Source organism: Dipodomys merriami, unplaced genomic scaffold (assembly GCF_024711535.1).
Source record: "Dipodomys merriami isolate MVZ:Mamm:240054 unplaced genomic scaffold, mDipMer1.0.p SCAF_163, whole genome shotgun sequence".
In the NCBI taxonomy this organism is placed as follows: domain Eukaryota; kingdom Metazoa; phylum Chordata; class Mammalia; order Rodentia; family Heteromyidae; genus Dipodomys; species Dipodomys merriami.
Window position 1 is genome coordinate 2,114,361 of NW_027202971.1, and position 22,440 is coordinate 2,136,800.

The 22,440-nt window shown below is 60.6% G+C and overlaps 1 protein-coding gene across 1 annotated transcript in view; it reads right to left on the reverse strand.

Annotated features, from left to right (window-relative positions):
• Nucleotides 1-13,345: 13,345 nt before the first annotated feature.
• The window catches only part of LOC138828721 (transmembrane protein 132D-like), a 209,348-nt gene continuing 200,253 nt past the window's right edge, over nucleotides 13,346-22,440 (reverse strand). The window contains exons 6-9 of the mRNA XM_070024791.1: nucleotides 20,756-20,961; nucleotides 19,808-20,078; nucleotides 18,756-18,947; nucleotides 13,346-16,764 (exon numbers count right to left, since the gene is read on the reverse strand). Of these exons, the coding sequence (XP_069880892.1) occupies nucleotides 15,577-16,764; nucleotides 18,756-18,947; nucleotides 19,808-20,078; nucleotides 20,756-20,961 (1,857 nt within the window). The 3' untranslated portion in view covers nucleotides 13,346-15,576. The remainder of the gene's footprint in view (nucleotides 16,765-18,755; nucleotides 18,948-19,807; nucleotides 20,079-20,755; nucleotides 20,962-22,440) is intronic.

Genomic DNA, 22,440 nt, shown 5'->3' on the forward strand with positions numbered 1-22,440 from the left:
GCTGTACATTCACCCCTGTGTTTATTCCGGAAGCAGCCTCAGCTGCTCCCTGTCAGCCGCTTCCCCGAGGAGGGTCCTCCCCCTGGAGTTCGGGTCTAAGACGCGGCTGTGCTTGTCCCGGGGCGCGTCTGTCTGCTCCATTGCCGTAAGAAATGCCGGCCGTGCCCAGCGCGCAGAGCTGCCTGCTCTCTGAAGGCCCGGGGCGCAGCCTGTGCGGATGGACTGAGCAGATCCATCCGGGTGCTCTCCAGAAAAGGCAGCCGGGCGCCAGAGGCTCACCCCTGTCATCCTGTCATCAGGAGGCTGAGAGCTGAGGATCGTGGTTCCAAGCCAGCCCGGGCAGGACAGTCCGTGAGGCTGAGCTGAAGAGCTGAGGGGCAGCGCGCAGGCCAGAGTTCAGGTGTGTACTCAGATGCCGAAAGAGGAACCCACCCCCGGGGAGGAGCTTTGTTCTCCTACTTGAATTTGTGCAGGTAGACTTAGAGTCATGGGGTAGTGAGCCGAGTGAAAAGTAAAATCACCAGGCTTCAGCAGGACCACTGCCCCCAGCGGTGGCCCTCGGCGCTCGGGGTGGGCCGGCCGCCAGCCGTCTCCCCCAGTGCCAGCCCGGTGGCCAGTGCCTCAGCCTCCTGAGACATTTGCCGGCCTCTCATGCATGCGTGCACGGTTAGAATTTTAGGCGGTTTTGGAAATGGTCCTCAAAAGGACCAGCTGTATCCTTTATGCCGTGGGGGTCAGCCAGGGTCTCGTGGGATTACCACAGATAGAAAAACCCAGGCAGCGGCTTTCCTTCCCCGCCCCTCCATGCTCAGCAGGTGACCGGCTGGGGCTCGTGGCGGGCAGCGGTCACCGGCCCCTCCATCAGGTCTGGATCCTTCCTTCCTTTCCAGGACGGTTCAGAGCTTTGGCTTGCGTGTAGGAATGCCCCATCCTTCTGCACGGTGGCTTACCCTGCAGGTCCCCGTCCCCAGGGGACTCCCCTTGCTCCCCACACCACCGTGTTCATGATGACAGGATTCCTAGCCTTCCCTGGTGAGCATCTGCCGGACGTCCAGCCCACCGCCCACCGGGCCGGGAGCGCGGGTTAACTCAGCTGTGTTCACGCCGCTCTCCCACCCGAGACCCCAGCCCCAGCGGATGCTTCTCCAGGAAGCACCTCAGTCCACAGCTCACCCAACCAGCGTCCAGCACCTCTTGGCCCACGAGAACCATAGACGGAAAGTCTGGAGGCTTTGCCAGCCTCCTCCAACCAAGCCTGTCCTGGCTGCCGCTGGATTTGGGCAGTGTCGCCTGGTCCTCATCCATCACCACAGCCCCGTGTCTTTACAAAGGGAGGGCGCAGAGGCTCTAATGCCCTCCTGGGGAGGGCGCTGGATGCATCACCACCAGCCCGGGTCTGTGATGCACCGTGTGCACCCCTGCCCCTGTCCCCACACACACCAGCTCTGCTTTATGAAATGTCACTGTGCACGACTTAGACGTGTCCAGCCCAGGCCAGTGTCCACACTGGTATTCTGCAAGTTACATGGCATAAGGGTGCTGCTGAGGAGGAGCAGAAGAGGGGTTTTGGTCGATGGTACAGGAAATACAGTAAGGTTTTTTTTTTTAATGCTTTTTAGTGGTCTTGAAATAACTATCCCCTGGCTAAATCTCTTAAGCTCTCCCACCACCCTCTTTGCAGACATTTTGGTGGCAGAGCCCCATCCACACCCTGGCGTACTCACTGGTGGTATTTTTTCGCATCTGCACGCACTGGCCCGTGCACACATTACCTGAGCTGCATTTGGGCATGCTGATGCGTGCCGGTGCTGATAACAAAGTCAACTTCTTGACTTTGGATTTCAGAAGTGGCTTTTGAATATCAAAAGAGAACAACCATCACAAAAACCTGTCTTTCTTTGAATTGCAAAGTGGAGCTCTTGAGAGAGGAAGGTTTTAACATTCAGAAGCTAGGTCTGCCGCGTGTCAGAAAGGGCAGCGTCTTGTCTGCCTGCAGGGACCGCTTGTTGGGTGGCAGGGCATCTCCCCCCCCCCCCCCCCCCCGCTTTCCCAGCATGGCGCTGGAGACAGCCAGGAAACCTTGCTGGGCAGCTCAAGTCCTGTTCTGTTGGGGACTTCCTGGGTTCTCACCTTGAGGCTGGATTTTTTCCTCTGGAAATATTTAATAAAGCGTCGACCATAGAGAAGACGGGCCTCAAGTAGGGTGCCCTGAGGTGAAAAGTTGAAATGCTGCTTTTATCTCAGACCAGGACACCCCACGCCAGCTCATTCAAGGTTTCTAAGGGAGACATTTTGAGTAACCTTCCACTCAAATATGGCATGTGCTTATAAAGAATATGTGTGTTTGAAGAAAGAAAATCACTCTCTCTCTCTGCATGGGAAATTTATGACTCACACCAACCCCAAACCGTATAATTAATCACTTGTTACAATTGGAATGGAAGGCGTAATCCTGCTGGGCACGCACGCCCCGAGTGCTCGCCGGTGAGCGCCGTAGCTCAGAGGCAAGGCTGCCGTTTCTGAGAAACTCCCAAGGTTTATCTTTCTCATCCTTCACATTCCCATGAAAAATAGAGTGCCGGGCGTTTGCTACGCGCGAAGGGGCTCCCGTGCGTGTGGAACCAGAGACTTCATGCCTCAGCCGGAACTGAGAATCCTTCATGAAGCTGCCCAGTGCGGTCTCATCGCTCCGGGAAGCATTCCTCCTCATTCTGCGGCTCTTTGGGGCTTGACAGAAAGTCGCCGGGAAGCCCACAGCTCCGTCCGGGCCTTGTGGAGCAGCCAGGGCAGCCGTCATGGAGCAGGTGTGCAGGGCCTGTGCTCTGTAATCCCGCCCTGACGGTTGGTTCACAGGTGCATCCTTTCCGTGGCATGTCCTTGGGAATTACCCCCAGGCTTTCTCCAGCCCCTCCAATCCCAGTCCATTTTCCTCCTGCACGGATGGAACCTGCTGTTTGGCAGACACACTTCTAACGCTGGCTGCAAACCAGTACACAGATACACTTGTAAAAGCTGCTTCTGATGCCGCTAAAGGTGGGGAGGATGATACACGGGGCTAGGGACCGGCAGGTGTCACGCGGTGACTGCCCCATAAGGGCAGGTGTCATCTGCCGGGATGGGTGTGGACAGACAGTGGGGATAAAGCTGATGGAGGAGAGGGCTGGCCGGGCCGCAGTGGGAGGGGCTGTGGGAGGTGGGAGCGACGCTGCCATGGGCAGGCTCACAGGGTGAGCGAGGGTTTGGAGGTGGGCCGGGAGTGGGTGTATCGGTGCTCAGGAATTGAACTCTGGTCTTCAGTTGTTTTGTACCAATGCTAGGGCTTGAACTCAGGACTTGGGTGCTGTTCCTAAGCCTTTTTACTCAAGGCTAGTTAATGCTCTACCACTTGAACTACAGCTCCACTCGTGGCTTAAGGGAAAAAATACTGTCTACATAGTTGTTCAGAGGAGGTAAAAGAGTTTATGACTACCAGGCCTCTTGATCGGTGTCACCCACGCTCCCGTGGGCCACCCTTCCCGCCTCTCCCTTTTGTGATATTTACAAAGAATCCTTGAACGCATGCGCCTGGCTTAGGGCTTTTGGGTGGTGAATTGGAGATAAGTGTCACAGACTTTCCTGCCCCGGCCAGCTTTGAACTGTGATCCTCAGATCTCAGGATTACAGACATACGCCACCGCGCCAGGCCGAGCTCTGGCTGTTTAAGAAGGCGGGATCTGATTGGAGGGAGTGGGCATGACTCTGGAGTGCCCTGCCCCCTACCCCCCCAGTCTGGTAACGGTGACCAAGTGACCATGGGCTCCAAGCTCCAAAGCCACGGGCCAGCCTTTCCTCCACAGCTCCCTCCCCATACAGGCCTGGTCACTCTTGCCACCAGTAACACATGCAGCTTCGGGGGGGGGGGGGAGGGCATTGGTGTGTCATCCTCTACCTGCCTCACCGTTCATGTGTGGGGAGGAACGCGGATCACTCAGAACTGCCTTCTGCTCAACGCACATTTATAGCGACATCTTACCCTCTAAACAGGGTCTGAGTAAGGTGCCGAGAACCGTCAGGTGAAGTTGACTGTGCTCTCCCTCCGCGCTGGTCTCATTCTTCGGGCGCTGGTGACAGCGGCTGGACTGGCCCAGCTTCCTAACCCCTCCCTGGACGTCACGGTGCTCCTGGGTGCCACCTTCCCCTCCTCCCTCGCCTGGGAGGCTGCAGCCCGCCAGCCCTGCCCTCGCCGGTGCGCCTCTAACTCAGCTTCCTCTGGTGGCAATTTCAGTGGAGCAGAAAGGCAGGTGCAAAATTAACACTGGACCTCAACAGCTTGAATTTGCCAGGTGTCAATGAATAATTCCACTTAATTGCTCTCTTGAAAATCCAATTGTTCTTTCCCACCCTTTGGCTTTCATTACAGCAATCAGCAAAGTCCTAGGAATGGTGCCAGGGACCACGCAGAGGTGTGGCTTGGCTGCAGAATGCACACAGCAGAAGCCACTGAGCCACGGAACTCCTCTCCTCCGCCAGGGCTCTGTTTGTAGGACAGTGAGACGGGGAGCCTGGCCTTCAGACCTGGCATGCTCAGTAGCATTTGGTAGAAGTGCCAGGCGCCGGTGGCTCACGCCTGTCATCCTAGCTACTCAGGAGGCTGAGGTCTGAGGATCACGGTTCAAAGCCAGCCCCGGCAGGAAAGTCTTGTAAGACTCTTACCTCCAGAAAACCGGAAGTGGCGCTGTGGCTCAAGTGGTAGAGCCCTAGCTTTGAGCTGAAGGGACAGCGCTAGGCCCAGAGTTCAAGCTCCACAACTGACAAAAAAATAAAAAAGAATTTGGTAGAAGTGGTATCCAAAGGGCTCTAGAGTCCACAGCCACGCGGGCCACGTGGAAAGCAGCCTGCTGGAGGAAGAGAAACTTTGGGAGCACAGATGCCACTGGAGTTGAGGTTAGCCTAGGCCAGGCAGCTGACCACAGGGCCCTGCACAAGTCTAGCCCTGACCAAGCGCGCATGACTCAGTACAGCAGCACAGGCCTGTGAGTCATAATTACAATAATTACAAGCCTCCGATCAATCCTGAGCTTCACCTCAATTACGCCATCATTAATAACCTCTCATAAGTGTTCTGGGTGAGTAAGCTCTTCTGTTGTGAGTTGGGCAGGCCATGGTGGCGTGGACTGCTGTGCCGGAGCAGATAAACAAGAGCGGAGCTCCTCGGGCTGGACTGAGAGGAGCCAAAGACGCGGGCGAGGCTGCAGACTCGCTGCAGCTCCGAGATTGCAGCAGGATCCCAAGAGTCGTGAGCAACCAGCCAAGGCCCTGCCGAACACGGGCACTTCATAAAGAAATCTCAATCTCATCGAGAAAACCAACCCTCTGCCCAAACTGCTGTGTGTCCTTCTAGGTCGATGACCCCGGCGGCCGGGGCCTGCGAGGGCGGGCTTTGCTTTCCTGTGGCTGCTGACTGGCCCCAGGCCCTTGGTCTCTCTGTGGATGCTTTGCCACACGGACCCCATCTCTGTCTCAGCCACGCAGGTGCCTCACCCAGAGCCACCAACCGTGCAGCTTAAGCACGGACGTCTTTTCTCCCAGTTAGGGGGCTGGAGGTGTAAAAGTGGTGCCAGGACGGAATCCTTCCGCCTGGTGGTTGGTGTGAGTGGCGGTGGGGTGGGGACTCATCTCCTCCTCCTGCGGGGCCTCTTTAAAGGTCTCACTTGCAAGCCCAGTCACCTGTGGCGCTAGAGCCACAGTGCACGAACACTAAGTTCCTGAGGGCCCCTGACCCAGGAGGAGGAGGCGTCGGCAGCCTGGCCTGGGGAGCAACCTGGCCCGACCCCCGCCACGCTCCCCGGGGGGGAGGGCTGCCGGGGCCTGGCGCCCCTCCGGAGCGGCCACCCCCGGGCATCTCCGAGTGAGCAGGGCGGCAGCACAGCAGCTCCACTCCATCTGATTTAAAGAGATCCGCACAGGGATTGCGGTGTAGACACTGGGGATTCTCCCTGCGCTCAGCCTCCTCTGGAGTAGCAGTGCGTTCCTGGGCCCAAAGCTGGGGTCGCAGCCCTCCCGCTCACTCCCCGCGGACCTCCGCTGAGCGGCGCCTGGCACACGGGCTGGGAGGGTCTCGGAGTAGGTTCCCTCCATAGTCGCTTGTTTCCCGCAGCTGGTGCGGGTGCCGGCAGCCACAGTTACGGACGAGCCGCGTGGTGAGTGCCCCTCACCACGGATGATGTGGCAGTGCCCCTGCGCATCGCAGGTGTGTGTGTGCGTGTGTGCGCATGTGTGTGTGCGTGTGCGTGTGTGCACATGTGTGTATGCACGTGTACAACAGCCCCACCACTGTGAGACAGCGGTCAAGGCACACACATCTGTAATCTCGGCAGCCAGGCCAAGCTCCACATGGGGCCGGCGTCGGTGTGCGAGGCCAGCAGCAGTGTGCAAGCCCTTCCCACAGCTCCCTGGCACTCTGGCAGCGTGTCCCTGGGCTTCGGGGCTTGTGCCGATCTGCTCAGCCGAAAGAAAAATTGCTGTTTCCATCCCCTTTTAATTTACATGTGTGATATTACAGAGACCGATTGGAGACGTCTTCATGTATTTTCTATGGGAAAAAAAGGCTGCTTTCCTTACAGAGCTGACGCGTGTGAAATGCTCTTGCAAGTCTGCGTTTCCATACAGGTGTGTGGAGAACCCCTCTGTCCTCATGCCACCCCGGAAACCTCGGTCCGCACCTTCACCACGACGTCCCTGCTGTCCGGCCCACCCTGGGGGTCCGGGTCACTCTGGGGACTTCCAGAACCCCCAAGTGCCTACGCTCGGGGCTGCAGACGAACAGGAGCAGGGGAAGGGGTGCGGGGCTGGGGCCGGGGGCTCCCACTCAGCGCTCCAGAGCCCCTCTCCCGGCCCCACGTCCAACCAGCACTGCACCCGGGAGCAGGGCCGGACCTCCTCGGCCCGGTGGCTCTGCAGGCGCGGCTGACCCCTCCCCACGGCCCTGACCCCGCACGACCCCGCACAGACCCCTCCCTGACCCGCACGACCCCGCACAGACCCCTCCGGGTGCCAGTTCGGGTTCTCCTGATACACTGGGGCGCGCCTGTGGGGCAGGGCTTGGACACGGTCACCCTGGGGCTCGGGGGCTGCGCTGAGCGTCCTCCGGGAGCAGGGCTTGTTCTCCATTCCCTCCAAGCCAGCCGCCGGCCTGCCCGCTGCCATGGTCCGAGGTTCCCACCCTGGGACCGCCCCGTGGGCCTTCGTACCCGCCTCACACAGCCCCCCCCACACCTCGCCTCTCCCTGCCTCACCCCTGCCCGGCTCTCCAGCATCTGGCGTCCCTGGACATCTGCACTCGCTCCAGGGTCTGTTGCCGTCTCCTCCCCTTCCCCTTCCTCCTCCTCCCCTCCGCCTCCTCCTCCTCCCCCTCTCCGTACTCCCCCTCCTCTCCCTCTCCACATTCCCTCCTCCCCCCTCTGTATTCCCCCTCCTCCCCCTTTGGACTACCCTCCTCCTCCCCCTCTGTCCCCTCTCTGTATTCCCTCTGTACTCCTCCTCCCCCTCGCCCTCCTCCTCCCCCTCCTCCCCTCTTCCCCCTCCTCCTTCCCCTCCCCTTCCCCCTCCTCCCTCCCCTCCTCCTTGCTGCCCCCAGCTTCCCCCGGGGAGCAAGCTCTGGCTTTCACTCAGATCTCTAGCCACCCCTGCTCCTCCCGCTCACCCCAGCCAGCCAGCCCTCTCCCCCCGCCCTCCAGCTGGGCTCGGGCTCTACTGGCTCCACCTGTGGAGGCAACTAGCCCACCTGTGAGTTCTCCACACCTGCGCGCCGGGAGCCGGTGGAGACACATCCACCCCCTTATTACCTGTTCTCTGTGCTGGCTGGCCAGGCACTGTGCCCGGAGAAGCTCCGGCACACAGGGGACTCCCTGTTCAAGCCTTCCTCCTTCCTCCTCCTCCTCTGCCTCCTCCACCTCCTTCTCCACCTCCCTCTTCTCCTCCTCCTCCTTCGCCGCCGCCTCCTCCACCTCCTTCTCCTCCTCCCTCCTCCTCTTCCTTCTCCTCTTCCCTCTCCTCCTCCCTTTTCTCCCTCTCCTTCTCCTCTACCTCCTCCTCCTCCACCTCCTCCTCCTCCTCCCTCTCCTCCTCCCTCTCCTCCTCCCTCTCCTCCACCTCCTTCTCCTCCTCCTCCTCCCTCTCCTCCCTCTCCTTCTCCTCCACCTCCTCCTCCTCCACCTCCTCCTCCTCCTCCCTCTCCTCCCTCTCCTTCTCCTCCACCTCCTCCTCCTCCACCTCCTCCTCCTCCTCCCTCTCCTCCTCCCTCTCCTTCTCCTCCTCCTCCCTCTCCTCCTCCGGCTCCTCCTAAGTCGTTACTGTCACCGGCACTCTTGGTAATGTGGTACACAGCGGATGGCCACGTGTGACAGGAAAGAAAGCGAAGCCATGGGGCTGGGAAGGTGGCTCAGTGGTAGAGCGCTTGCCTTGCATGCATGAGGCCCTGGGTTCAATTCCTCAGCACCACATTAGCAAAAAGAAAAAAGCCGGAAGTGGCACTGTGCTCAAGTGGTAGAGCGCTCGCCTTGAGCTGAAGAGCTGAGGGACAGCGCCCAGGCCCAGAGTTCAGGCCCCACGACCGGACCCAAAAAAAAAGAAAGCAAGCAAGAAAGCAGAGCCACGAGCGTGGCTTCCGCCTCTGCGTTCCAGCTGGGATTCTTAAATAAGCCCTCGGAAAGCGAGTGGCGTGTGGAGAGGTGGGGAACTGGCAGGAGCATGAGGCCCAGGGCAGCGGGGAGGCCCAGGGCAGCGGGGAGGACCGGGCGGCGGGGAGGACCGGGGCGGCGGGGAGGGGAGGACCGGGCGGCAGGAGGGCCTGGCCCTGGGCCACCTCAGGCCCCATGAGATGAGTGTTCAGAGAGAAGCCCCGCAACATGGGGGGCGGGGGTGGGGGCGGGGGGAAGACCCCCTCACACTGGTTTTGGTTTTCCCAGCTTGTAGGTGGTAGAGACATAAGATATTTCAGACCTCAGGCAAAAGAGTGTGTGTTTGTGTAGCTCAGAAAACCCATCCATCCCGAGGGATGGTTTCTAATAAGCCGTTTCAGAGGTGAACTGGAGCTGTCCAGGCTCTGGGGAGAGGCCAGCGGACCTCAGGTCCACCCGCCGCTCACGGCTTCCTGCCTTGGTCCACCTGGTCCCAGATGGGGTGGGTGGCCCCGGGCTGGCCGTCAGAGACCGCGTGTTAGAGGCCCGTGTGGAGGGCTGGGACCGCACAGCCACAGGCCACCCAAAGCCCGGGAGGGCATTTGGTGCTTGGCTTCCTGCAGCCATCTGTCCGCACGCACAACAAGACTCAAGAGTGACGTTAAATGTCCAAATGGCCCTTCGGAGACACAGGGCTCCCTGAGGCGGCAGATGCTGATGACAAGCTTACTCTCCGGAGGGCGCGGGGCCAGCCAGCCGATGAAGCGTGTGTCTGATGGGGTGGGGGGGGGGGGAGGGGGGGAGAGGCCCCGGGGGCGGTGCTTCACCCATGCTTCAGGAGTCTAAGCCCACCGGCAGCGGGAATCGAAGTTTGGGGTGGTGCTGGCCACACTCGATTGTTCACACGCGGTCCCCTTTCTACGGGAGTTCCTTTGGGCTGGGTTTCGGTCATTGACTCTGCTTGGGCAGACCTTGGCCAGTGCAGGCGTGGTGAGTGCCGGCCCGCCACCTGAGCACTGTCTCTCCAGGCCGGGGCGGCGTGGGCGCACAGAGCCCCCGCATGCCGAGGACACAGCCTTTGGAGCTGATCGTGTTCAATGCACAGCAACAGTGCTCCCGGCCGTTCTGGATACGTTTGACTCAACGCTCTCCCACCGCATTTACCGAAAGAGCCGTCCTCTGTGAGGCTCACTTTGGTTAAAGATCTTACTTTCACCAGGTTTTTTTTTTTTTTTTTTAAATAACACATTACCAGTCTCCAAGATGCAAAACCTTGCTCCGTTCGTGTCTCTTGGGGACCTAGGAAAGCACACGTACCTCCACACCAGCATGTCCCAGCCATGCTTCTGGAAAGTTCGCCTCAGGGAAGTGTTCCTGTAGACAATTCTGTGTCTTCTTGTTATCATCCCCTGGGTTGACTTAAATCACTTCTAGATTAGAGGACTCATATTTTGGGGTTCGCCTAAGGTTCCTTCATTGTCGATGTTAGAAATTGATGTTGACGAATCAAAAGAGGAACAGACGTCATTACAGGGCAGCTGGGAATCTCAGAAACCGCAAAGCAGCTAAAGAATCAGGCTAACGATGGACAGAAATGCCATAGGCCCGGGGCGAGGAAAGGTAACAAGGACTGATGGCTGCAGCCTGAGGGCAGAAGCTGTGCGGGCAGGTTGACTGGCAGCACCCCGCCCACCCTCGGTCCCCAGAGGAAGCACCCCCGCCCAAGCACATGTTGGCAGCTGAAGCGAGGCCGTCAGCCGGGCTGGGTGATACAGACTTGGAGTCATCTTCCCGCACTTGGTCAAAAGTGTATGTAATAAATCCGTAAATAAGGTGACCTTCCTGTGGAAAACAGCAAAGCAGCAGTGATTACTTTCTGACACTCTGTCTTGATGGACACAGATATATTCAAAATTCCTTAGTCACTAGTGCCAACCAATCCGTCAGAAGGCAGCTGGCTAGGAACTGCCAGGCCTGCCGGGTGCCCTTCGTGGGGGCCGCCCAGGCATCCAGAGCTTCGCTCTGACCAATTGTATTCTTCTGTTTTCCTGAAGCTGGAGAAATTAGCTCCCCCCGCCATTCTTCTGTATCTTCTGTAACTCGGGACGCAGCGTCTACTGGGCAGAGCACTGGGGTAGGAGTCCAATTTGACTGCTCAGACCAGGGCCCCGGGTTGAATCATAGCCCTGGCTTTCTTACCATCAGATTTGGGCGTTGAACCTCCGCCATCAATCCATTCAACCACAGTTGTTTTCGTCAGTCCCTAGAATGTCAGCAATGGCAGGAGGGACTGACTCATCCTTCACTTCACTTGCTTCGAGAAGTAAGATAGTCACTTGCCTTTGACTGAGAAGCCAGAGTGCCAGGGACTTGAAGATTTCATCTCTCACACTGGTCAAAGTTAAAAGCATGCATGTGTGCCCATGTGCATGTGTGTGCATGCATGCAGACACACACACACACACACACACACACACACACACACACCCCTGGTGCTTCCCACTTAGCATTTCTGCTGTCAGAGTGAGCTGACTGGTATGAAACCCCTTCCAAAGACCAACAGCGTCTTTTCATCTTTCAGAACAATGGCTTAATTGCCTCCACCATTTACCAACTGCACGCGCTGATGTGTTCACTAATGAAATGCTGCAGGCTGTTTGGATTCTTCAAGAGAAATAAAAAAGTGCTAGCCTCAATCTGTAAACCAAGTTAAATAAGTTCTATTTCCTGCCACAGGAAACTTTTTTTGCTACCCTGTGTGTTGCATTATCTGTGAGAGCCCGGTGGAGGGGGAGTGGCAGGCCATTCTAAGGACCTTTAAAGAAGAGGCTCCAAGTCCTGTATCCCAGTGAGTGAAGTGAACACGGCAAGCGTGCCTTCCTGTGTCTCCTTTCACAGTAACCATTGTGCGAACCACACACCAGAGATGCGCTGGGCGGGTGGCCGCGATTCAAGGTGCCACCCGGACGCCTTTCGTTCCAGGAACAACGGGCCCCAACCGCTATATTTAGTTTCAAACGTTCTTTGAGTGCAGGGCCTGGGAAGGAAGGAATGTAGAGAGTGGACAAAGAAAGAAGCTTTGCAGGCCCAGATTTCCCTTTAAATTCCAGGAGATGGCTTCTTGGATTTTAACGTTTGAGATCTGGCACACACACACACACACACACACACACACACACACACACACACACACACACACACACACACACACACACACACACGCACGCACGCACGCACACACACGCGCGCGCACACACACACACACACACGTGGGCCTCAGACTGGACATGTGGGTGCTGGCCTGTACATGTGCACGCACCACCTGCATGCGTTGCTCACACATGCACACGGCTGTCTGCACGAGCATCCTCTGGGACCCCGTGTGCTCCCACGTGCCCGCTCGCGCCTTCCTGGCCGGGGGTCTCCATCTCTGCTGTGGAGGACAGACAGCCTTCCATGCTCAAACTCTACTGGAGGGGATGTTTTTCTGGGCTAATGGACTCCAAAGATTTTCCCTTTGCTGTTTTGTTAACCACCTTCATTTTCCAGTTCCTGGGGGAACAGCAGTGAGTTCCCATCTTCCTGGGGGCTTCGCACACCAAGAGGGATTTAGATTTTGCCCATTGAGCCATGGAGAAAATCTGGGAAGTCGTCGCTCCTGGCGTCTGAGCTGTGGCCAGGCTCTGTGCCACACAGGTGGCAGTGGGAGGGACGAGGGCCGGCGGGAATGCAGGAGCGCCACCAGGCAGGGCTCAGCTCTGGGGCAGAGGGCTCCCAGAGGGCGGCCCAGGATCCCGGAGGGCGGCCCAGGATCCCGGAGGGCGGCCCAGGATCCCGGAGGGCGGCCTCAGGCCCTGGCTCTTCTTGGGCGGGGGAGGGGAGGAGGATGTCATCTGGGGAGCGTCTTGCCTGGTCTGACTGGAGCCTCTTGGTTCCACTGTCCTAAAGTGACGGCCATGAGGAAGGGCGTGGCCAGCCACTCTGGGGCCTCCATGTACCTGTGGGAGGGGCACAACTCTTCCTGGCCATCCTTCTTCAGGGGAATAGCACCTCTCCCCCAGCCATGGCTAGAGGATGGAGGCTGGGCTGGAGGATGGAGGCTGGGCTGGAGGGTGGAGGCTGGGTTGGAGGGTGGAGGCTGGGGCTGGAGGGTGGAGGCTGGGTTGGAGGGTGGAGGCTGGGGCTGGAGGGTGGAGGCTGGGGCTGAGGATGGAGGCTGGGGCTGGAGGACTGGGGCTGGGGCTGGAGGACTGGGGCTGGGGCTGGAGGACCAAGGCTGGAGCTGGAAGGCCAAGGCTGGGGCTGGAGCCCGGCCCGTGTCTGCCAACTCTCAGGAGTGGGGTTTGGCACAGAGTTCGGTCTTGCTGTTTCCTGACCTTAAGTTTCTTGGCACGCCCAAGGGGGCTGGGCAGACCCTGGAAAGTACAGCCGCGGCACTTGCTCCCGAAGAGCCGTGCAGACAGCGGAGGAGTCAGTCTGTTCTCAGCTGGATTCCCAGCCGGATAACGAGCCTGCTCCTCCTGCCAGCCCCATCCCCGCTGGTAACGAGAGTCACAATGAGGCCTCTGGAGGCCTCTCTGCTCTGGAGATGGTGTGTCCGCTCTGCCCCGCAGGCCAGACGCCGGGTCACGCAGCCCCTCCGAGGGAGCGGTACCCGGGGTGGCCTGCCGCCAGCCCCAGCGGCTCCCAGGCCAACACGGAGCTGCACCGAGGGAGCAGCCGCTGCACTGACTGGGCGGCTCCTGATCCCAGCTGTTGGATTAGCCGGGGCTGCGGCCGTCATCAACAGCCCAGACGGCCCATGTGCCGCATGCCATTCCCAGCCACGGGACACCGCATGGCGGCTGCGGTCACCATGGCCTGGTCCGTGCGTCCCTCCACAGCGTCCGTGTGTCCCTCCACAGCATCCGTGCGTCCCTCCACAGCGTCCGTGTGTCCCTCCACGGCATCCGTGCGTCCCTCCACGGCATCCGTGCGTCCCTCCACGGTGTCCCTGTGTCCCATGTGACATGGTGAGCTTCATTCCTGTTTTCGGAAGATGCCCGGAAAGGCGCCTCTCTCTGGAGTGTGCACATCCCGTGGACTGGCTGGGAAACTCGTCCTGTTTTCCCCTCTGGAGGAGCAGGAAGTGCTACCTCCATCCCCGAGATGGAAACCGATGGAACTGGCGTTCTGTGCCCACGCGCTGGGGCGGGGGTCCCGGAGCCGAGGCTGCTGGGCCGCTGCCAATCCCCTCCCCCCCGCCGGTCTGCGCACGCACCCCCACCATCGGAGGCTGCAGCGGACACAGTGCACGCAACCATGGGGGCTGCAGCGGAGACAGAGGCCTAAAGGTCAGCCTCTGGGCCCGCCCCATCACGCGGGGAGGATCGCGCGTTTCCTCCCTCCAGCTGGAAGGGAGGCCCGAGTAGACACTTGTCTGCCACGGCGGCTCTTGTGACTCTCATTTGCCATCTGTCAGCAGGCTTTTAGGAGAGAATTACACGTGTGATTTATTTGCAAATCCTTTCAGGTCCTGAAGGAGAGATACTTAACCCACAATGCATTTTGTCATCGGTGTCAGCATCTCCTTGGTGCAGAGTGGCATTACACGATGTCAGGGTGTAATTGGATTGTGCTGGATCCTCAAATCTGCATTTTCATTTACCAAAAGGCCCAGCGTGGGGAGCGCCATCTGCAATTGATGCCAGGCCCTGGGAGGGGTCAGCGTGTGGAAAGACAAAGCGTAGCCTCAGAGTGCATGGTTTGTATTTACAGCCTGGAAGTTTATAAATATATATTACATTCTTACAATCTACAATACATTCCGCCCAGAGATGGGCCGGGGCCAGCCGTCGCTGCAGCCGCGGCTGCACAGCACAGGGGTAAGAATGGGAGGAGATGTGTTCAGAGGCAACTGAGGGCGAAGGATCGGGTGACAGCTTGGTCACCCAACTCAAAGATAAATCATCTTGCGGAGAGGAGGAACAGGCGACCTGCTTGCCGTGGGCGGCTGGGGCTCAGAGCACACAGCCAGAGAGGGTCAGGCGGGAAGAATTGGGGTGAAAGGGGAGGCTGGTGCCTCTCAAGGAGGCGCAGTGACGTGAAAGAGAAGAGGAGGAGGAAGGTGAGCAAAGGGAAGAGGAGAGGAAGGAGAAGACCAGGAGAAGGAAGCAGACCGTGACAGAGGAGAAGCAGGTAGGTTCAGAGAACTAAAGAACGAGACACAAAGAGGAGAGAGAGGTTGGGAAAGAGAGCAGCAGAGCAGAGAGAAAGAAAACGATGTGAAGTTAACACAGAGGAAAAGATGAGCGCAAGGCTTCTGGCGTGCCCTCTCCTCGACTGAGGGTCCCGCCCGGTGGGCAAATAGCCAGCCCAGCCTTCTCTGCGTTGGAGTGAGTCCACGGGAGAGGAGGCCTCCGGCGGCTGCTCTCCGGGTCTTCACAGGCTTCGTTTCTGAGGGGTGGTGACCGGCCCCGGTCACTTTGACTTTGCACCCTGCTGACCCTTGTGGGGCCGACTGTGGGACCGGTGCCCAGGACGGCAGCCCGGGGGGCCGGCCGCGGCAGGCTCTGCTCACAGGAGACGCTGCTCTGAACCGAGCACCTCTCGGCCTCCAGCTCCGCTGCTTCTCCTTGGTCTGCTAAATCCAGGACGGAAGCCACGTGGCGAGTAGCAAATCTGAGTTGCTGTGATTCAAGAGAAGACTCTCACCGCTCAGTGATTTGGAAGCCATCTGCGTACCAAGGTGAGGAACCCTGTCATGCACAATACACCTCTGAGCCTGGGCAATGCGGGCCTGGGGCCCCCGGCTGCGCGGAGGGGCCGTACTGCCGGGCCACCCATCCTGTCCTGTGACCCCTCGCTCCCGAGGTGCTCGGCGGCCACCCGTGCTGGATTGAAGGCCGAATGGTGAGAGGAGGTGTGTGCGTGGCCCGGCTCACACGTGCTCGCGGAGCCTTTCCCGGGAGCCGTGCGGCTGTGTGTGCTCCCCGCGCCCCAGGTCCGGGCAGACCCACTGGACGTCACCCGCGCTGCCCATCAGCCCCGCGCTCCCCGCGGGGCCCCCGGCGTCCGAGGAGACGGCCGAGAAGGTGGTGAAAGTCACTCTTTTCCTTTTGGAGGTAGGGGAGGCGGGCGGCTCGCTCGGCGGCTCCTCCCGGCGGGTGGGCTCGGCTCCCGCTGGCCTCAGCAGCTGCTCCTTGCCGCTGCCGCTCGGGGAGCCGGCGCTCAGCAGGTATTTGCTTTCCTCCACATCCAGGCCTCCATCCACAGCGGTGGTCTGTTCCCTCGGGGCGGAGGCCAAGTCCATGGGGTGCTCCAGGAGCTCTGTCCGATTGCTCAGCCCCACCCAGTCGTGGGCATGGCTCAGCCCCTCCGGCCCCTCGAAGGGCACCTGCTTGTGCCTGTACTTGAGTGCGAAGGTGGTGCAGTTGATGAGGAACACCAGGATGGCCAGGCAGAAGACGCCCAGCAGCGCATACATACCCACCTCCAGGTCGCCCAGGCCGCGGCCCGGGGCCGGGTCTCCCTCCTCCATCTCTGCGGGGCTCCTGGGGAGGTCGGCCTGACTGGGGAAGCTGGCCAGGTCCGTGGTGGCCATCTGCCAGCGACTGTCGTCCTCCAGAAGGCTGGCCTGGCCATCCCTGCTCTGGAAGGCCGGCCGCTCGGTGGTGCCGCCCCGCGCGGGCCTCTCCAGGAGCCCCAGGGAGGGGCTGCCGTGCTGTGGCCCTTCCTGGTCCCAGTCCTGCAGAGGCCTTTGGGGCCTCCGGTCGCTGACACTGTGCTCCAGGCGGACCCCTGCCCCGGGCTGCCCGCCATCGCTGGCGTTGGGGCTGGCATCGTTCCGGCCGAGTCGGACTTTGAGGCTGGCCGTCCCCACGGCCAGCACGCTCTTGCGCTTGGACTTCTGGCACGATTCACTGATCACCATTTCCACCTTGACCAGAGCGCCCTGGCCTTCGGCCTCCGCGGTAATGACCGGCCACTTGAGCTCGGGGTCCTGGTGGATGGAGACCACCTTCTCATCCAGCGACGTGGCCAGCAGGGAGAAGTCCCTCACATCATAAATGTCCAAGGGGGTGACAGATGCGTCGCTGAACTGTACCCAGCAGCTGATGGCCACTTCCTGTAGAGGAAAGGAAGGAGGTGAAGATGGGCGGGACAGCAGACACCGGAGCAGCAGGGCAGGGTCGGTGTGGGAACGGGAAGGACCGAGGGAAGAAGATTAATGTCTACACATATGCACAACCAGAACAAAACAGGACAACACAAGCAGCAAAGCAGGGCCAGGATGAAAAAGGCCACAGTAGAATCCGCTGTATTTTCCTGGGAGTTGGAAGGCAGACGCCTGGTGGACCGCTCAGGACCTGCAGGAGGACGTGGAGGGTGTGGTGGATGAGGGTCATGCGTGTAAATGGAAGGGCCCCAGCAGGCCCCAGCAGGCTGCCTTTAGCTTGTCTGAGCACCGAGTCTCATCTTTTTGCACACGACTCGGATTCCAGGCTCTAGTGTGGACAGGGACCCCGGAGGCGCTGTTGGTCTTACCGGCCCTCCCGTCGCTGCATCCACTGGAATAGATGTATACTTACCTGGAGACAAAGCCATGGGCCTGGCGTTCCGGAGCGAAGGAGCCCTGGCTGGGGACTGTGCCTCCACCTTCTTCCTGCCCCCCACCGTGCCCCCCAGGACTGGGGGGAAAGTGGGAGATGCCCAAAAAAATAGCAGGCCAAGGCCTCTGTTCATCTCCATCTCTCCCTTCAGTGCTTCGCACCGACACCTTTTATGAGCAGGTTAAGCGGGCAGGTCACGGGAGAGAACCCCCGGTGCGAGGTGAACCTTGAGGCCACAGCGGATTCAGCACCTTGGACAGCGCACGCCGCCCAAACTAGGAGGAGGAATGCAGGGCCCTTCCCCTGCCCTGTCAGCCATCCGCACAGAGAGATGAGCTGCTGCCAGAGAGGTGTCACCGAGCAGAACTCAGCCGCTGGTCAGTGTCTTCCCTCTCCCTCCCTTGCACGTTTGAAAGAAGACAGACAGACGGATGTGTCAGGCCCGAGAACTCTCCGTTGGGCAGCGATGCCTCTCTTGAAAAGGCAAATGTCTGGGTGCCGCATTTATCCACAGGAAGACAAACACAGGCCAAATGACGTCACAGAGGAGAAGGTGTGGCCTGACAGGGCTGCCCTGGGCCGCTAGCGGGGTCAGAGGTCCCCCTAGCGCTAATGAAGCTGGCTTGGGTCGGGCTCCGTGTCCGCCCCCTCCCTCCCCGGCCCCTCTCTCGCTCTGTGTGCGCTCGGCTCCTTTCTCCGGCTCAGGCCATGCACGACTCCTTATCTTGTTAGGCCTTGGCTTGAATTAGCTGCTGTGTGGAAAACACGGCCAAGATGCAGAAGCCCCAGGACCCGGCATGGATTACCAGGTTCCACCAGGTGCTGTGAAGCCTCGGCAGGAAGCTCGCGCACACGAGAGGTTTCTCCAAGCTGGAATGTCAGAGCCAGGCCGCAGCGGGGACCGGGCGCTGCGCAGCCGGCCTCTGTGTGCCAGGACCGGATTGGCACGCACCCCGTTCCCACTGCCCGCCACTGCCCTGGCTCCCAGCTGGAGGCCACCTGGCGGCATCACCGCGAGGAGACAGGAACGGCCTCCAGTTAGTTCTTTGCTGCCATCCTGGCAGCCATCTGACTTGACAGAGAGAAGGCTGGACTTTGCCAAGAATTTGCATCTGTGGATGGAGGCAACCATCTACCCTCGGATGATTTCTAGTGTGACACACTACACAACAAAGGCCACGGCACGGGGGCCAGTGGTCAGCTGACACCGAACCCACGGCCGGTCCAGCCCAGCTCCTTCCGGCTGGAACGGTCCAGGGCCCACTGGCCAGGGCCCACTGCGTGCGGCAACCCCGCCGGCGGAGGGAGAGTGGGGGGAGAAATGTTCCGGACTGGCGGCCAGGGAGAGATGCCCGATGGGCGGGGGCCTTCCACGCTCCCTGAGGGCAGGCTTCCTCCTCGTGCAGGGCTGGTGACCCGTGGCCCAGCCGCCCGCTCAGATCTGCGCCCAGGTCTCGGGTGTGTGGCGGAGGACCTGCCCGGGGGCGACTCCGTCCTGGCTCCTTACCTGTTTGGGCCTCTGCAGAAGTTCCTGAGCCACTGCGGTGGCAAAAATGGCCCTGTTGCTCCCTGGGCTGAGCTGCAGGGACAGCGTGAGTCCGGTGACCAGCTGGACCCCGAGGTCTGTGATGGTCACCTTCTCCTCCAGCACGGTGATGGTCTTCTCCGCCAAGATGGCGTCGGACAGCGGGGACAGGATCTGCAGGGCAGGGCCAACATGAGGGGGACCGGCTGCTCAGCCAGGGGTCCCCAGGATGCTCTGAGCGGGGAGTGGATGGGCCGACGGGGGGCCAGTGTGGTGGGGAGGGTCTTCCCCTCTCACGCATGGGCCTGGAGCGTGGAAGCTTCCGCACCGCAGCCCAGGGTGTGCAGGGCCGCTGGTGGGCCCTCCTTCCCCACAGACCAGCGGCCGCGCCTGGTGGGAGAAGCGGTACTTCTGCCCCTGCCAGTGCCAACGAGCACACTGTGATCTCTCCTGCCATCGCGCCCCACACCTGTTCCATTGTCCTTGATTGATTTATCTCTGGAAAGCCTTCCTACGCCAAGGAACAGTGGGTTTGACACGCTATAGCTGTGTGTTCTTCCCTCTCTGCCTCCTGCGTGGAGACCCGTGCGTAACAAAACGGTGGAGCCTGCCGGTCCAGATCCCGTCTAACCTCGTCTCCCGCCATACTCGGGGAACCGAGGTGTGAGGCTGTCCTACGTGTGTCCCTCCCCTCCCACCCCCTGCCGATGTGGGGGCTGAGCCTCTACCCCTGGTGCAGACGTCCCAAGTCTCACTTCTCCTCTGTACGGCTGGAGGGACCTGGAAAGTGGGGCGGGTCCAGTCTGGCCCCAGAGCAAGGACCTTGCTGCTCCATCTCTGCTCACCTGGATAAAACAGGTTTCCCCCTCCATTTTCTGCTCTGTAAGATTTTGGTGGCTCTTAGGAGGATTTCATCCTAACACCAGTTATGATGTCATCACCATCACCTCCGATCAGGATCTGCTCAGAGCAGCCATGGAGAGCAGCATGGGCGGGGCAGGGAAGAGGCCAGCCGGCCAGCAGAGATGTCTCACCTGAATGGTGGTCATACCCAGCTCCTGCCCAATCAGGATCTGTCCTTGAAGCTTGGCGATCCTGGGGTCCTCCACCTGCATGAAGTCACCGACGAGCTCGGTGATGTCCACGTGCCAGTCCGAGCCCAGGAGGTAGGCCAGGTGACCCCCGGGGTCAGGCGCCTCAGCCACAAACTGCGTCAAGACCCGCACCATGGCGTGCTGGTACTGCAGGGTGCAGCCGCGGCCCTTCCTGTCCTCCTCCTCCTCTTCCTCGCTGTCCCGAGCTGGCCTGTCAAGGAATCGCTGCAGTTGAACAGATCCCCGTGTGTACGCCTGGAACAGCGCGAGCAGCCCGCGGTGGGCATCTCCACATGGCCCTGTCTGCTGCGGCGGTAGCTGAAGTAGCCGAGCTAGGCAGCCAGCCAGGGTGCACACCGGCAGATGGGTGTGCAAAGGAAATGTGGCAGACACACACGAGGGAGCCTAACCGCGCCACAAAGAAGCATGCAGTGATGTATTGGCTGGCAAATGGGCGGAACTGGAGATGATCATGTTACGGGACATGAACCATCCCACAGAGAAAAGCCCTGAGTGTCTTTTTCCCCCTCTCATAGGATCGAGACCTAAAACCATCAAAACTGAAATAAGGACATGAATATAAAATGGAGAGGAGAGGGGGCTGGGTCTGTGAATCTGATCCACGTGTATTATATACACACATGGCAATATCACAACGAAACCCCTCACCTTATACAATTAATGTACCCTGATTTAAAATGCGTGATCGGATGGACACTCAGGACTGGGTCAGTGGTACTGGGGTTCAAACAGGTCCTAGAGCATGCTGGGCAGATGCTCCACCGCCGAGCTATACCTCCAGATTTGGTTTGCACTGGTTATTTTGAAACAGGGTCTCATTTCCTGCCCAGGTGTGTGCACACCGGGCGTGGGCCTCCACACACACACCTTTTGCTGGAGAAGATGGGGACTCTCCAGCCCTTGATCTGGTTGAGCTCCGCGTCCGACACCTCGATCTGCAGCGGGAGCCGGGGGACCCACACGGTCATCTCCAGGGTGCTGCGCAGGTGCTGGTAGGTGAACTCCACCGCCGCATTCACCTTGCCTTTCATCTCTTTCCCATTGACGAAGACATAGTCGCACCGGTCAGAAACCTGTTGAGGGGCCCGAGAGGGCGGGGGCGGGGTGATTCTCACCTCCTTCCACAGCCCAGGGACCCCGGCGGCCTGGGGCTGCGCCGAGGGGGAAATCCCTGGGTAGAGTAGATGTGCATGTGCGGGTGTCTGCTGCTGAGCAGAGCCCGGGACACGGCGGGGGGAGGTCCCTGAGGGTCCTTCATTCCCAGCTGTAATGACGAGTGAGTGGCTGACAGAGCCATCCTTCATCTCCTGTGTGTGTGTGTGTGTGGGGCATTTAATAGCTATACTGTGAATCATGAAGTGTCTTAAGAAAAGAAGCCTGTCCTAGGTTCTCTGGGTTGGTCCTGGCTATCATCCAGCCGCCCTCAGGAGAGGGGACAGCGGGAGTTTGGGTGACCACAGGAGAAGGAAGTAGGCATCAGGCCACTGGATACATGCTGCGCTGCTGTCCTGAAGGCACAGGGAGGTCCTCGGATGGGAGGAGGCAGAGCTGGGGCAGGGCTGGGGCAGGGCCGGGGCAGGGCCGGGGCAGGGCTGGGGCAGGGCTGGGGCAGAGCCGGGGCAGGGCCAGGGAAAAGCCGGGGGTAGAGCTGGGGCAGAGCTGGGGAAGGGCCGGGGCAGAGCTGGGGCAGAGCCGGGGCAGGGCCGGGGCAGGGCCAGGGCAGGGCCGGGGAAAAGCTGGGGGCAGAGCTGGGGCAGAGCCGGGGAAGGGCCGGGGCAGAGCTGGGGCAGAGCTGGGGCAGAGCCGGGGCAGGCCCAGGCCCGGACAGGGCTGCCGGGGGGGGGGGCAGGGCCGGGGCAGAGCCAGGGCAGAGCCTGGGGCAGAGCCGGGGCAGGGCCAGGCCCGGGCAGGGCTGCTGGGGGGGGGGCAGGGCTGGGGGCAGAGCCGGGGCAGAGCTGGGGCAGAGCTGGGGCAGGGCCGGGGAAAAGCCGGGGGTAGAGCTGGGGCAGAGCTGGGGAAGGGCCAGGGCAGAGCTGGGGAAGGGCCGGGGCAGAGCCAGGGCAGAGCTGGGGCAGAGCCGGGGCAGAGCCGGGGCAGAGCTGGGGAAGGGCCGGGGCAGAGCCGGGGCAGAGCTGGGGCAGAGCCGGGGCAGAGCCGGGGAAGGGCCGGGGCAGGGCTGGGGCAGGGCCGGGGCAGAGCTGGGGCAGAGCTGGGGCAGGGCTGGGGCAGGGCCGGGGCAGGGCCGGGGGCAGAGCTGGGGCAGAGCTGGGGCAGGGCTGGGGCAGGGCCGGGGCAGGGCCGGGGGCAGAGCTGGGGCAGAGCTGGGGCAGGGCTGGGGCAGGGCTGGGGCAGAGCCGGGGCAGAGCCAGGGCAGAGCTGGGGAAGGGCCGGGGCAGAGCTGGGGCCAGAAGAGCACCGTCCTGTCCATACTGAGGCACAGCTCAGGAAACCCTGTTCAGACCCTTGAAGATCAGATCCATCGTAGGCTGGGGTAGATGCATTCTCTCCCTCAAACCGCCTCTCAGAGCAGGAGAGGACGCTGCACCCTGGGG